The sequence below is a fragment of the Scleropages formosus genome, chromosome 9 (genome assembly GCF_900964775.1).
Source record: "Scleropages formosus chromosome 9, fSclFor1.1, whole genome shotgun sequence".
Lineage (NCBI taxonomy): Eukaryota > Metazoa > Chordata > Actinopteri > Osteoglossiformes > Osteoglossidae > Scleropages > Scleropages formosus.
Window position 1 is genome coordinate 22777908 of NC_041814.1, and position 14814 is coordinate 22792721.

Consider the following 14814-nt stretch of genomic DNA (forward strand, 5'->3'; position numbering starts at 1 on the left):
CCTATTTCAGAGTGCCCTTGAGGTCAGAGTTCCTTATTAAATGGGGGGGGGGGGGAAAAAAATAAACATTTTAGGAACCCCGGAGGCCATCTACTGCAATGAACGAGCAGCCGACTGGTGAAGGTCATCATGGTGGTGTACACGTTTAACCACTTGCATTGAGGGAGCCGCGTCCCGCGGGGAGCTCCGATGACAAACTGCATCCCGGCCATGGTGAAACGGTCAAGGAACCGTGCCAATAAAAACGACCCGCTGTAACAGCAAAGATGGTGTCTAGAGAATTTAACCTTCAGGCTCTCCTGCGTTGCACAGCTACAGCTTCTATCATGTCACTTGTGACAGGAACTGTATCACAGGATAAAAATTCATGTTGAACCAACAGCGTTGATATAGATGCAAACACATACACACCAAAAAGCAAGGATTTTCAAGATCAGACTGACTTTGGAGAGTAAATAGCTTGCAAGATGAGGGACACTGACAGTTTCCCCATCTATAGCTGGCAAACCAGAGAAAAACTTCATGTCTCAAACAGAAAGTATTGTCATTAATCACATTCCAGACTTGCGTTTCATTATTCTCTAATAGTTAGTCATTCTTGTTTTTACAATGAGGCCTTAAAAATAAATCTGCAGCACTGATACATAAGCACTCTTCAGCCAACAAACCAAATCTTAAATGTGACTGCTTAACCAGCAACACAGGACATTTTCAGCTGGTGATCTTTCAAGATACTCCAGACATAATCTAAATAAAGCAATTCACCATCAAAAGAACCAAACTCTTACAAAAGTCATGGGTCTCTATAGCATATGAGAATGAGGACTACATATACTGGACAGTTCTAATTTGTTGCACAGCTGATGCATTTATTAGAATGCATTTATATACCCAGGTACTTCAACTGGAGCAGTTCAGGGCAAGTGCTGTGCTCAAGGGTGCTGCGGCAGAAAGAAGGCGTGAGCTTTGGGGACCCACAGATTACAAGCCCATATCCTTAACCGCTCCTCCTCCTTATCATAGGGTAAGTGTGCGCCCTCCAAATAAGCGCAATTTGAAGCAAGAGTAATTATTTTGGACAAGTAGAGGAGATGCTAGAAATGCCTGAGAGATCTTAGAATGAATGTGTACACCATCATAAGTCAAAAGCTAAAACAGCCAATTAAGTGAAGTAGTGATACTTGCAGAGTCAGTAATTAACTGCCCACATGTTTTGCATAAAAAGGCAAAGACCTACTTTTATAAATGTTTACACTGCAAAACAAGAACTTAATGAACAAAGCCTGACAAATGATGCATATTTTGAACCATGGAGCCATTTGTCATTTTAAACTGCAAAATTCATACTATAAACAAGATCCTCGTATCAGCAGAGCGCACGACACACATTAGACCGGCACTTTCGCTTGTTTGTGATGGTAAATTTTCCCCCTCACTGATCATACAGTTCATCCATTATTAATAACCACTTGTCCAATTTAGGGTCATTGGGTTCAGGAGTCTATCCAGGAAACATAGGGTGTGATACAGGTTATACCTTGGACAGAATACCAATCTGTCACAAGGCAATTCAGAGTCAATTTGCCTGAAACATATCTGGACTGTGTGAGGAAATGAGAGCACCTGTAGGAAACCCACACAAACAGGAAGAACATGTATACTCCACAGACTAAGATGATTCAACCCACAGCCCAGGAGCTGAGACCCCAGCACTATCCACTACACCACTGTGCCACTCTGACCATATAAACCTTGTAATAATTTTTGCTTTATTAAATGTTCTGCCCCTTAGGGTTACTGTTATTAGGAGTGATAATACAATGCTGCATAGCACAAAAACACTGCTGATGTCACAGAACTGTTGTGTGGTTGGGGGGGGTTAAAAAAAAAAAAAAAAGCTGATTTATACTCAATGGTTTTGAAGGGCTCTCAGTGCAAAGATGTTAACAAAGCAGTATTTTCTAGAATGCTGTGTACAGGAAAAGCAGGATGTGGCATTTGTAGAAGAGCACTTGACACAACTTCACACTGAAAATATGTAATTTAATTTTCCTTTCAATCACAACCCATCACACTGATGTTGTTCAGTGCTTGCTGTTGCAATATGCATTAGTTTCGCAGTGATGGCTAAAGAACAAATGCCAAATACTAACACACAACACTATCCCCCAACACAACACCCATGTACTTCATAAACTACACAAGGTAACAGCAATGCAAAGGAAGTAATCTACAAACTAAGTTTACTTTAATACATCAGTATCAGAACCAATGAAATCTTAAATCCAAAAAAAATAAGAAAAATGGATGAACTTCCATATGCGTCTGTCTAGACACATGGCATATGCCTCAGTTTGTACATTTAACAAAAATTTAAATGTAAAGACAAACCATGCTAGAATCACACCTGGCTTTCCAATTAAGTTTAAAAAAAAATATATGAAACCCCATAGGTACATATATTTACAGCAACATGTGCTATAACAATGCTAAAATAAAACATCTGCATCCCAGAATCCAAGAGCCTGGCTTTCAGTATGATCTTCTGAAGTGATTATTGACTTTAGCTGTTGTAAGGTAAACTGCAAGGTTAATTATAAAGAACTGATTGTGCTCCTTCAACCACACAAAGTTCATTTTGACCTTTCCCTCTGCGTCCTGGTACCGGGTGTAGTAGTGATCCCCATCGTAGTCGTACGACACCCATTCTGGTCTGCACACGGTCATGGACACAGGTGAGCTCACGCACCAGAACGGAGTCTGAGCATCATCCAGAAGGGTCAGACTCATCATGAATGTGTTCTGTGAAACATGCATAAAGCAATATTATCAGACAGTGCAACAGTTAAGGTTTTTTTTTTTTCTTTTTTAAATAATTTTACAAAACCCCCCACGTTTTTGTGGTTTTTCCCAGATGCATTTCAGTCAGTTTGGCAATTAAAGATTCAATTTCAAAATCAATGAGTAGTAAAGATTTAAAAGGCCTTTACAATACATTTACACAAATATCACTGCATTTTAAACGTATGTCAAATTTAAACCAATCGTCTAGCTGACACCTCTGTCCAAGCAGACATATTTGCATGTCAGGCTCCATAAAAAGTTAAACTAGGTTTCTTTATTGGAGTGATTCTGGGCAAGTGCCTGTCTCAAAGGCAGGAGTAGGAATCTGAGCACTGGTTCCAACTATGACAGCGCATATTGTCTCCATAACATACGACAATGCACAGAAAACATCATTCCACACAGACAATTTTGAAAGAGGGAACTTATTCTTCCCAGGAATGGCCATTAAGCATGAAATGGAAGGGTGTGAAAGTGCAAAGGGAAACATGGTACCTCAACGCTCCCGTTCAAAAACTCAGAGCGCCACGGCAGGTGGAACTTGCCAGAGAGAGGAGAGTGCTGGGACAGTTTCTCCCTGCTGATGGCTGTCAGCTTGATGAACCCTTTTTGGATCTCATCTAGGTAAGACATTTCACAAACAAGGTGAAGTTACATCCACAGGTTAGTACCGTGTTACTTTATAGTCAATTCACAGGTTAAACCTCAAACGTAACTCTAATATGTACAACTGTGTGACATGCACATGCTAAAAGCAGTAAGTTTAAGGCATAAGTACACGACCACGATCATATTTACAAAATCTCTAGCGCCATCTACTGTTGCATCACTTTTGGATCTGACACGGTTCCATAAATTCTACACATTTGTCAAAAACCACCAGTATAACTGCATTTGCCATATACTCAGTGAGATGGCCCAACATCTGCTTATGAATCTGACAGTAAACTGGAGTTCAGAAGTCAATATAAAAGACAGGCAGTCATTAATAAAGCACTACGTGTTTCATAGCTGTGTGACATTTGGGACTCGTCTGTTCCGTGACCCAATCTGCAACACTACGTTCACGTCTAATTTCCCATGCTAGGTAACATCCTTCTGGCGATTACCCTAGTGCAGAGGTCTCGCCCCCCGGAGCATGAGAACTCCATTTCCCTCCTTTCATATTCATGAGGTTCATGCAGGAAGGTATGGGCACCTCTGTGGAGCAAAGAAACTATGGTGTTTTCAGCTGTTATCAGAAGGCTGGCTGGGATACTACATCTGCAAGATGTGCCCCTTTCCCCCCCTATGATTGGATTAGAAACGATAGATACTGTTCATGATGTTTGTATGTTGGATCTGCTCCACCTGAAGACCATCTGAAAGATGCCATAACAACAACCCCTTAAGTCCTTTCCATTTTAAGGTACTCACAATTAGGTAAGTATACATGCCCTTTCTCAAACATTTACACTGATGTTTCCACGTATTTGTAGTGTGCAACATTTATCATCAGGTCAGTTTGCCCCATTATCGATCCACTGAAAAATTCACACACTCCAAAACACGATCTGTCAATACAGCACCAGTACCACCTGCTCACCCCAATGGATTGTCAACAAGTCTTTTTTTCAAGTCCACAGGAACGAACAACGAATAAATCTGTTAGCTCAGCATGAAGCTGAACCGTGTACATTTGTAAAGAAACTCCGAGGCGCTGCGCCTCAGTTTACCTTTCTTGCACCTCAGCTGAGAGAAACGGCCTGACATGATGTTCTCCACTGTGTTGTGCAGTAAAATGTGCAACGTGTATCCATGGAGACCGTACTCTGGGTCCACATCATCAAAGACTGCCTTCTTCTCTGGCAGTGCATAGGGGCTAACAGGGATTTACAGGGGAAACAAGAGCTACATTCAGCCACTGTTATGGGAAACGTATGTGTGTGTGAGCATGTGCTAAACATGTTTTAATCTTGAAAGTTCAACATGTCAACTTTTCTTTCCAACAGTCCTATATGACCAAGGAAAGATTCACATCACTGCTGCAGGCGAAAGATGATATTCTGAGAGTAACATACCTCCACTTAATTTTCAAACATTTTGATTCTCAAAGTATAATAGCTCACCAGGAGGTGGAGTTGTCAGACCATCTCTGTTGTAACACAAACCCATCTAATAATTCCCAATTATGAACACACTTCAAATTTCATTAAAATTTTTTCCAGTCTATATAAATATAAAAATAGGTGCACACTTCAACACACACAAAAAAAAAAACCCCAAAGACCACTAGTTTTTCCCAACTTAGTTATTTACAGGTATTTTCATGCCTTAAAATATTTTCCATAGAATTAATTTTGTTAGCGCTATTGAAGAAACTATTAGCAGTCACATTAACATTATGGGACAATAGTTCCAAAAATATGATATACTGTCATGTAAGTTAAGGTCAGCAATTATATGTGCATATATTCATTTCATAATTTATAAACCATCCCCTCCCCATGGCCCAGCAAAATTGGCATCTGGTCCAGACCGCTTTGTTTTTTTTTTTTTTTTATGCCTTTGGCTGCAACCTCACCATCTGCTAAAGACTGTAAAAGCACAAAATTTTTTTTTTTTTTTTTTTTTTTTTTTTTTAAATAAAAATGCTAGCCTTTCACAGAGCAAAAATAAAGCATACCATAAGGATGACCCAAGGAGACTTCTTTCCACTAATTGCTGGAAGTGCAAGTTCACCATGATGAAGGCCATCGACCACTGGTCCTGAAGAATAATGCAAACATCTTCATAGAGCACTTACAGTAAAGTGTAAGTTAAGTAAAGATAGGAAAAATGTAGTAAAATTCACACAAACAGTAAATACTCTTCATCCAGTAACCACAGGTCCAAAAAGTACTATTTGCCGTTTGGTTCGCGATTGTGGATGTTACTGAACTCCTGTGCACAGTATGGGTACTGTACTCCCTAAAGAATCCTGACCACACTATGCGGTAAGACTAACTCGTGCAAGATGTGGCCATACTTATATTTTGATCAAGCAGAAACTGTCCACAAGCAAATGAACTCAGAATGGAACCAGACCTGCCATATTCCAATGACACATCCCGGGTCCAAGTACAATAGCTTTATGAAATTGTCAGAGCCAAGGAATCTCGCACTCTTCTGGATACTCTCCCCACTGAACTCTGCCATGAGGGATCTCCATCCAGGCCTGTGGAGAAAACACAAGGTACAGCTCCTTGCTCAACAGGAGAATGAATGAATATATATATAAAAAAAATACACATGAATGATGACAGTCTTTCACTTACTTGCTCACACCGGAGCAACCCAGTGGTGCCCTCATCACTCCATGCAACTTCAGTGAGGAAACACTGTACAGTATGGGCAGACTGCCACTGCTCCAGCACACGGTGACCGACGACCCAGAGAAGTAGGCACGGGACTGCTGAAGAGAGCTCTCTTTCCCCCCTTTCTCCGTTATTGTGATCTCCCACTTGACATGGAGACTCCTGAAATGCATTTAACTTTGTAATTCTCAGCAACTCCATCCCACCTGTAAATTGCCAACTCAGACCCTGCTGAAATACTGAAAAAACACAAATACAGCTTACAAATTTACTTTACACACTGGCAGTAGGAAGCTTGAATAGAATAAGCATAACTATTGATGAACACACATGGTACACTGGGTTTTCAACTTAAAATGGGTATCAGAAATATGTTCATAAATTATACCACATCACCAAAAAAACCTTAGCAATACAGAAGCCCCTTGATTTATTCCTGAGTTACGTTCACTTAAAAACTCAGATAAAGCTATAATTATGGATTTATTCAAATTTCAACCATTTGCAATACACAAGGTTCATCTGCAGTCTGTTGGAGGCTAAATTTAACAACTGATTTAACCCATGAACACTGCAACATCGGTCATCTTGTTACTGGTCACCGATAATCAAACACCAGGCATGAAGAGTTGAAATATGATAATCCCATCCTACATTTCTACTCCGTTTGGTTGCAGTTTACAGCCAACTAATGTCTTTATCCAGAAATCCCATCCAGGGTGTTCCCTGTGCCAAAAGCAGGTGGGGTGGGGGTATTGGTGGATGGAAGCAGTGGATAACAAATATGCATCTAACCTGAGCACTTGTTCCGTTAGTATAGGCAATCCTGTGTAAGGGCTGATGTCCTTCAGCTGTCTCTTCCACTTACTCTCATCATATCCAGACAGCTTTCTGAAATACAGCTTCTTCCAGTACCCTGTCGGCTTCTCTTGAATAGATGTAAAATTCATTCCTTCCACCACGGTATTCATCCGTTTAGACCTGAACCCTTTTCCTTGAAATTCACGTGCGTACATCCTGTACCACAGAGCACTGCAAGACAAGCAGTATGAGACTTCATAGCAATTCAAGACTCGTTATAGGTCTATTGACAGAGTTTAAATAAAAATGCATAGGTTACTGTAACCATACTGGCACTGCATACATAATATATTAAACTGACAATTAACATTTTACCAATACTGGCTAAGATTCAGCAACTTTTACACAAGTCAAGAAACGTTACCTAACCTAAAGTAACCTTAACATTATAAGTTGCTTTGGACAGAAGCATCAGCTAATTGAATAAATGTAAACGTTACAAATCACATGTGTTTAATTTTAGGCATAAAATGTGACAGCCATGTTATTCGAATTCTTTAATTCCCCCCTCTAGCATGACATGAAAACCATGCTTTTTCATAATTAATATAAATCCCTACTGCTTGGGATTGATAAATCACAGAAAAAACACCAATTTATCATGCAAGAGATTTAAGAAGAATTGCACAGCAGCCATTTTTTCTCTACAAATTTATCCAGCTAGGACACAGACATCCTGACACATTATTTAAACGCTCCATAAAACTTCCAGTAAACTTATCACATATGGTGGCGATGAACATGTACCTGGTGAGCAAGATTATGTGCAGATGCACCTGATCAATAATGCACTGGACTTGTTACTGTAACAGAACTACTTTTGCTTTCAGTGACAATGGATAAGTGCATGAAAGTACAAAAACTACAAATTAGGACTGCACCTTTAGCATGTGAGAACCAAGCAGCCGCGAAAACTACGAGCACTGAGGAAAAAGAACATCAATTCTATTCCCCGCTGATGCAATACAAGTCAAATTATTTATTTTTTAAAAAGTCTGGCATGACTGGGGCAAATGCCACTCATCTAAAAGCTCAGGGACGGTTCTACATACAGGCTGTGTTGCGAAGAAGAGCTTACTTATCATTTGCTAGTTCACTGAATTTCTTGCTGACATGGCCGATGCAGAAGATGGAGGCGGCATCCAAGTACGCCAGAATCTTCCGGAGTATTTCAGTTGGCATTCTGATAAATTAAATTTAATTAATATGAATTACAATATGATTTGTAGTTACAAGTACTCATCACCAGTGTTATTCCTAGATTAAAGCAAAACTTGCCAAGTAAACTGGAGAAAAATACCACAGTATTCAGATACTGTGCCAAAAAAAGTTCTGAGGTTAAAGTTTAAAAGTTCTGGTGATCCTGAATTTGATTCCTTATAATAAACACAAAATTAAAGCTGAGAATGCTCTAATTCACCTCTCAAACCAGTTTTCAGCAGACCTGGCGTCAGTTCTGCACGATAACGTTGAAGTGGAGAACGACCGTCTTTGTGACGTTTTCCTCCATGGGTCCCGCCTGAAGGAAGCAAACCCATTCGTTACTTCTGCCACACGTGTAAAACTGCAGCGACATACCTTCAGTTAAAAGTCAGACAACTCATTTTTAAATACAGCGGTAACGTAAATTTATTGAGATCCAGAGCAGAGAGTCTCATGTGTGGAGACCCCTCTTGAATGTTGGGACCAACTCAGCAATGTGATATGGAGATTATTGGAACCAGAACTGAGAGCCTTCAGACTTTTGATTTTGGACCTCTCTTATGCCCAACAAATGCACTAGGTGGGTAAGGAACTGGGAATATAACCATAAGGTCACAGACATCTATGAGGAAGTAATCTGATGTTCTACTCATAAAGCTAAGTGTGTTGGCGTCACATCAAGTCTACATATGGCTTATACAGAATCCAGAGCTTATAATGCATGTCATTCATTTAATCAACAAAACCCTTCACTGTGACATACATTTAACACATCTCATGTTCTACCTTTCAGTATTTCTGGCTTTCACGCACTGGCTGCTGGGATGCCGCTGAGGACGGCTGCTGCACGCGCATGTCACGGCCTTCACTCCCCACACGTGCTGCGCGTGACCTGTTGCCATGGCAACCTCACGTGCGACGAGCTTAGTTCGGCTCTGCGGGGATAAAGTGGAGGAGAAAACAGTTTTATTATATATATATAGAAAATATATTTTTTTCCAAAAAACATTCTGGACCATAACTATAAAAATTTTCCCCGGTACCGTAGTCTACGGCGTAGATCGTACTTCAAGTTGTATTTTGCACTGCAGCAGCATCTGATTTTCAAAACATTGCCTCAAGTAACCACCGTTGTCTAGGTAACATCAAACACAAATAACGCATACATTCCTCGTAAGCTGCCAAATTTCAGGTTTTCACAACAAACAAGTATGCTCGCAAAGCAACTCTTAAGTTTCACAAACCAAACCTAAGTTTCTCAGAAAGCGCAACTTTGTCAGGGGTGTTAACTTCACAGCCTACAGCCAGTTCACGCACCTATCGTACGTCAATTCGCGTCATACATACGTCATCACGGTCACCCAATAGAGCGGCGCCTGAGGTCAGTATTTATAAGAGGTTTTCACCGGCCTATCATTGGTAACTGGGCACGTACGTCATAAACGATCAAAAGTAATCAAGTAAAAATACGAAATACTGTATGTCGCGCCCATCGCCGCAAATATTTCTAATAAAACAAAAATACATGGAAATTCTTCGTTTTAAATATTTAAAAGTGAACAAAGTTTAAGTGACAAAAATAATTTAAAATATACGTTACTTATCATCATCATGGTGTGAAGATAAAGTAAATTGACATTTAATTACTTTTAAAATTCACATTTGATTTATGCATTAGCAGACACCTTTGGCTTTGTCCAAAGCGACGTACACGTCAGCAAACGTACAATTTATGCATTACATTAATAGAAAGAGACGTAGCTGCAGACATGTGACTCAAGTAAACCTAGTTTGTTAACCTACGACTTACTGCACCGGGGTTCATCGTAGGTGCATAAAATTTTACGTTGGTAAAATGTGTGCTACTGACCTCTGACATATAATGTAAGCTCCCCTGCTTTGGGCAAACATAACTGCTTGGGGAAAGTCTAAAAGTTGTTTATTATTGCCTTCTGACATTAACATTTACATTTATTTATTAGCGGACGCTTTTCTCCAAAGTGACTTCCAATGAACTCTATGTAGTCTTCTTACACGCACATTTTTGGATTAAGAATGAATCTGGAAGAAAGCATCTAATCCCGGGCTGTAAATTGATTGCCGTAGTGCTTTAAAAGAAGTCTTCTGTAGTGTATGAATATCACTGGGTTCACATTTATTCATTTGGCAGTTTTCTCCAAAGCAGCATACATCTCACCACATTACTGGTGTTCGAGCGGGAAATGTGTTTGATGTAAATAGTTGCATTATGGGAAAAATGTGAAATGTAAGTGTGCAACCACTGAGGGCACTTCTGGTGGAAATGATGGGGTGACCGTGTAGGGCTGTAGGAGAAGGAGAAAGTCTGGGGGTGCTAAAAACAGGCTGGGAAGGCTGAGCAGAATTGGAGGTTCTGGAGGAAACAGAATCCTTAGATGAGAGTATTATTTCCCTGTGTGCTGTTGTACATTCAGCTATTTGACATGAGCACTGCTTCTCTGTTGTTCTTCCAGACTCCCTGCGCTCCACCCCACAATACACTTTATGCCTCACCTCATTTACTTTTCTCCGAAGCAACTGTCATGTTAAGATTAGAGTTATTCACCCATTTATCCACCAGGTTAATTTTACCTGCACAACCTAGGGTAAGTACCTTGCTCAGGGGTACTATAGCCAGAGGTAGGGATCAAACCAGCAACTTCTGGAAGCAAAGGAAGCAGCTGTAGCCACTACACTACCACCTATTTACACACGTAACTCTTTAGTGAAAGTGGCCCAGTCAGTGGTGCTGAGCAGGGAACAGCTGCCCAGTATTGTGACCCCTCACTGGTCCTCAACTCAGGGCTCCAGCTATTCCTGCAGATAACAGCACCACATGACTTAATTTCTTCTTCTGCCAAGAGTATTTATTACGTTTACTGGATGGGGATGAAGAGGTACTTGAGGGTTCAGATGTCATCCAGCATACGCATATGTAACTTTCAAGCCAGAATTTTTACTGAGGCTTTTAAATTGAGAAAATATATCTTATGTCAGAGATATTTCAACAAACAGTTACATTTGTGACCGTGTTTTGTCTTCCCTCCCTTGTTTTTCCTGAGTTTCTTACAAAGGCAGGTGTAAATATATCCCGGGAGAACAATATAAAGCATTTTAAACTGCTTTTTTGTAGGATGCATTTTTATTAAGCAGGAGAAACATCAAAGATGATAGTCTTTTCAAGTTTTAAAACAATATAATTTATTTATTAGCAGACATTTTTACTTCCTTGTCTTTCTATTTCAGACATACATTAATTTGCATCTTATTAGTATTCTCTCTGGCAGGCAATTGCAGTAATTTAAGGAGATCACTGGGGGGATAGATGATATTAAAAAAAGGGTTAGTTAAAATGTAATTGTAAATACAGGTTTTATAGTGTAAAAATCTATAAATATGTATGATGTGTTTGCAGGCTAACAGAACATTATGTAATTCAATTAAAATGGACCATCCCTCTAATAGTTCATATTTTATCAGCTTTGATGAAATGGTTTGACACCTCAATAAAGCAGTCCCAATGAAATGAAATATTCAGTTCAGGGTGTCTTTCTGTGTTATCATCATCAGTTAACTAGGAATTACTTCAAACAGAGCACTTCTTTCCCTTTCCTGTCTAGGCTGAGCAGGATGGTGACCACATGGTCCCGTGAGTCTTGGAAAGCCTGGGACACAGCCTCTGAGCCATGGAATAATAGTAAATTGCAGTCTTAGCAGCCGATCCAGAGTGTGTGCCACTTGCGAGTGTCCTCATTTATCTCTCCTCCTTATCTCTCCTGTTAGCTTCTTATAGTGCCCCGTAAAAAGTTCATGATTTTACGGCCTACAAGATGGACAATGCATCAAAGCTCAAGGGCCAACAGAACCTGGTAATCCTCTACACCCTAGCAAGACCACTATGCACCACCACCTCTGGTTGTTTGGTGGACCCAGGCACAAGTGGTCCAAATTCAAGTCCAGAGGATCTTAGTTTTGGCTCCAATGTGTAGTATGAGCTTCCTCTTTCCTTCAGCACTGCTAAATCCTTTTCATAATTCAAGAAGGGTCTCACAACACATATCTTTCAAAGCCACTTCTCCCTTGATCTTTTAAAATCTCCACTAATTTTTGTCACATCATCTGTCACGAGCACCCGCTTGTTTCCTATTAGTCTCATTTCTATATGCAGCCAGTGATGTCATGTACACTAGGAGAAGTGGTGGTATCAGACAATGATAAATGGTGGTAACTTTCGACAATCACGTGTCTGCATCTAAAGCACCTGTCTGTTGTGAAATGTCCTTTTGTTTACTCCAAAATGTACGTCACTTTGGAGAAAAATGTATTCTAAATGAATAAATGTAAATGTAAACTTGCTGGAATCTCTAGTTTTCCCCTACCATCTGAAGACACAGTTACATCCAGACCAATGGGAGGAGTTCCAATCTGGATAACTGCAGGTTTTACTTTAGTCTGCAGAGGGTTGTATGAATGACAGGTGCCATGGGTCATACTGTAATTTTGGCAAGTTATTGAGTGCTGTGTCCTGCTGGAAGCGATAGCAATAGTTCATGGGGGAGGATGGGAGTAAGTTAACACAACTGGCACTCACTACTTGATTGCAGGGTCCCTGTTGTTTTCCACCAGCAAAGAGCATGTCACTAACAAAAGCAAGCTATTATTGTTGTGTGGTGGAGGATAAACAAACATAGACAACAGAGACCAACAGGCTCTCATCGCTACTCTGGAACACTTTCAAAATTACAAAGGGAAAAAAAATGTTAGGCAAACTGCTGCCATGGTGCAACAGTAATTACAGCGATGCTATGGGAGCAGGCCCCATTGATGCAGATCTACAAATGGGTTTTAATGACAGAGGTGAAGAAGTCACTGACTGATAGTTGCATGTTGCAGGAGGGTTCTGACTTCAGTATTTGCTGGTACAAAAATACATTTCATACCTTCATTTGATGGCCGCATGCTTGAGATTAAAATTATTCACTGGGGTTCAGTGATCTGTGTCATCGGTACAAATTTGATGCACCTCATCCGAATGCATTAACATATTTTTCTTCATAATTTTCAAACCTAACAGTAATTCTTCTGTTTCCACCCCATGTTTGACTCAAGGTTTTCATGTGTCATGTACAAATTCATATTATATAAGAAGTAATAATGTCACTATGTCAGTCTTTGACTAAAAGGATTTACAATGTCTGATTCAAAACTGGCTAAAACTTCATTTTTAGGTTTATTCTCCGTACTTTGAAATAGAAATGCAACAAATTACAGGATTTTTGGTATGTAAATATATATATGTAGCACACTTTGGTTACTTAATTACCGAACCTCAGCGCAGAAATGCGTTATGGTATATAAGTTCAAATAAACTTGATTTATATATGTATTTTACTGAAAAGTGTGAATGTGTGTGTATATATAGAGAGCGAGATCTATACAGTGTTTATTTATTTATTTATAGGTGTGCTGGTTTAACCATTCCTGTGGAAAATATTTAAAAAAATTCCAGATTCAAAACATATCTGCCAGTGTTTCTTATCAGTTACACACATCCCAACCTGACTGATGTTGTGTTGGAACAGATGCCTGCAAGACACAGCGATGGAGGAGAGCAGATCACATTCCCAGGAGCTACGTTGCTTCGCTAACTGTCAGAGTAAATAGCCATGGCATTCTCAATATTGCCTGTCATTTCACATGACTGCAAGAGCAGCTGCCTCTCCGGGCAGCACTAACCTCTGGTTTCATAACATCGAGGCTTCTGCACCTCCCCCACAACCCACACCCCTGCCCCACCCTGCCTCCATACACCCCCACCCCACCCAGCCTGACATTTGATGTCTTCTGTTGTCACAGCACATGTCCTTCTACAGGGCCCTGAGTCAAGCACTGCTTTGGGAAGCCCACTGTCAGCTTCTGCCTCAGTAGTCAGCATCGTCCAACTGTGGCACGTTTGTCAAATCAAGTGGCAACTGCTTCTGTCCTTGTCATCTTTAAGTATCCCGTGACCTCTGAAAGTCTCCGATTTGACTCCATATTAAATTGCACAGAGTTGTGCGGGTGACCTTATGATCCTAATTACTTATCTACTTAATTAATTTTCTTGCAGCAATCTGTATTTTTCACATCCATCCATCCGTCCATCCATTCATCCATCCATCCATCCATCCATCTCCTAATAACTAAATGCTGGGGTCCTTACGGTGGTGGTGAGAAGCTGATCCCAAAAAGTGTAATATATAAGGGGGAACCTGGAAAAAATGCTATACTGTCACAGAATAATGTTTGAGACCAAGCTGCATTGTGATTGGCCTTTATGTGGAAGCCTGTCTAATGCATCTATGATATAGAAAGAACTCCACAAATAAAGCACAGTGACTTGGAAAGAAACCATGAAATACGATGGACTTCTGGTATATTTTGGCATGTATGTGTGCGTGTTGGGGGTGAGGCGCAGGGATGGTGGTATTTATTGCTTCTTTATTCCAGCTGCACTTCTGAAGCCTTATATTGAATTGCACCATGAGATCAGGACAACAGATTCTATATGAAA

At 40.2% G+C, this 14814-nt stretch overlaps 1 protein-coding gene across 2 annotated transcripts; it reads right to left on the minus strand.

Moving 5' to 3' along the window:
- Nucleotides 1-2412: 2412 nt before the first annotated feature.
- Nucleotides 2413-9591, minus strand: fbxo15 (F-box protein 15). 2 transcript variants are annotated; one of them, XM_029255018.1, is made up of 11 exons: nucleotides 9561-9591; nucleotides 9030-9178; nucleotides 8461-8559; nucleotides 8119-8223; nucleotides 6975-7211; nucleotides 6141-6341; nucleotides 5911-6040; nucleotides 5510-5592; nucleotides 4560-4705; nucleotides 3340-3464; nucleotides 2413-2802 (listed from the first exon to the last, which is right to left on the minus strand). In XM_029255018.1, exons 2-11 carry the CDS (start codon nucleotides 9143-9145, stop codon nucleotides 2533-2535), a joined length of 1512 nt encoding a protein of 503 aa, XP_029110851.1. In that variant the 5' UTR covers nucleotides 9146-9178; nucleotides 9561-9591; the 3' UTR covers nucleotides 2413-2532. The 2 variants fall into 2 exon arrangements, with proteins under 2 accessions (XP_029110851.1, XP_018609553.1); XM_018754037.2 differs by lacking the exon at nucleotides 9561-9591 and adding an exon at nucleotides 9287-9535.
- Nucleotides 9592-14814: the final 5223 nt, after the last annotated feature.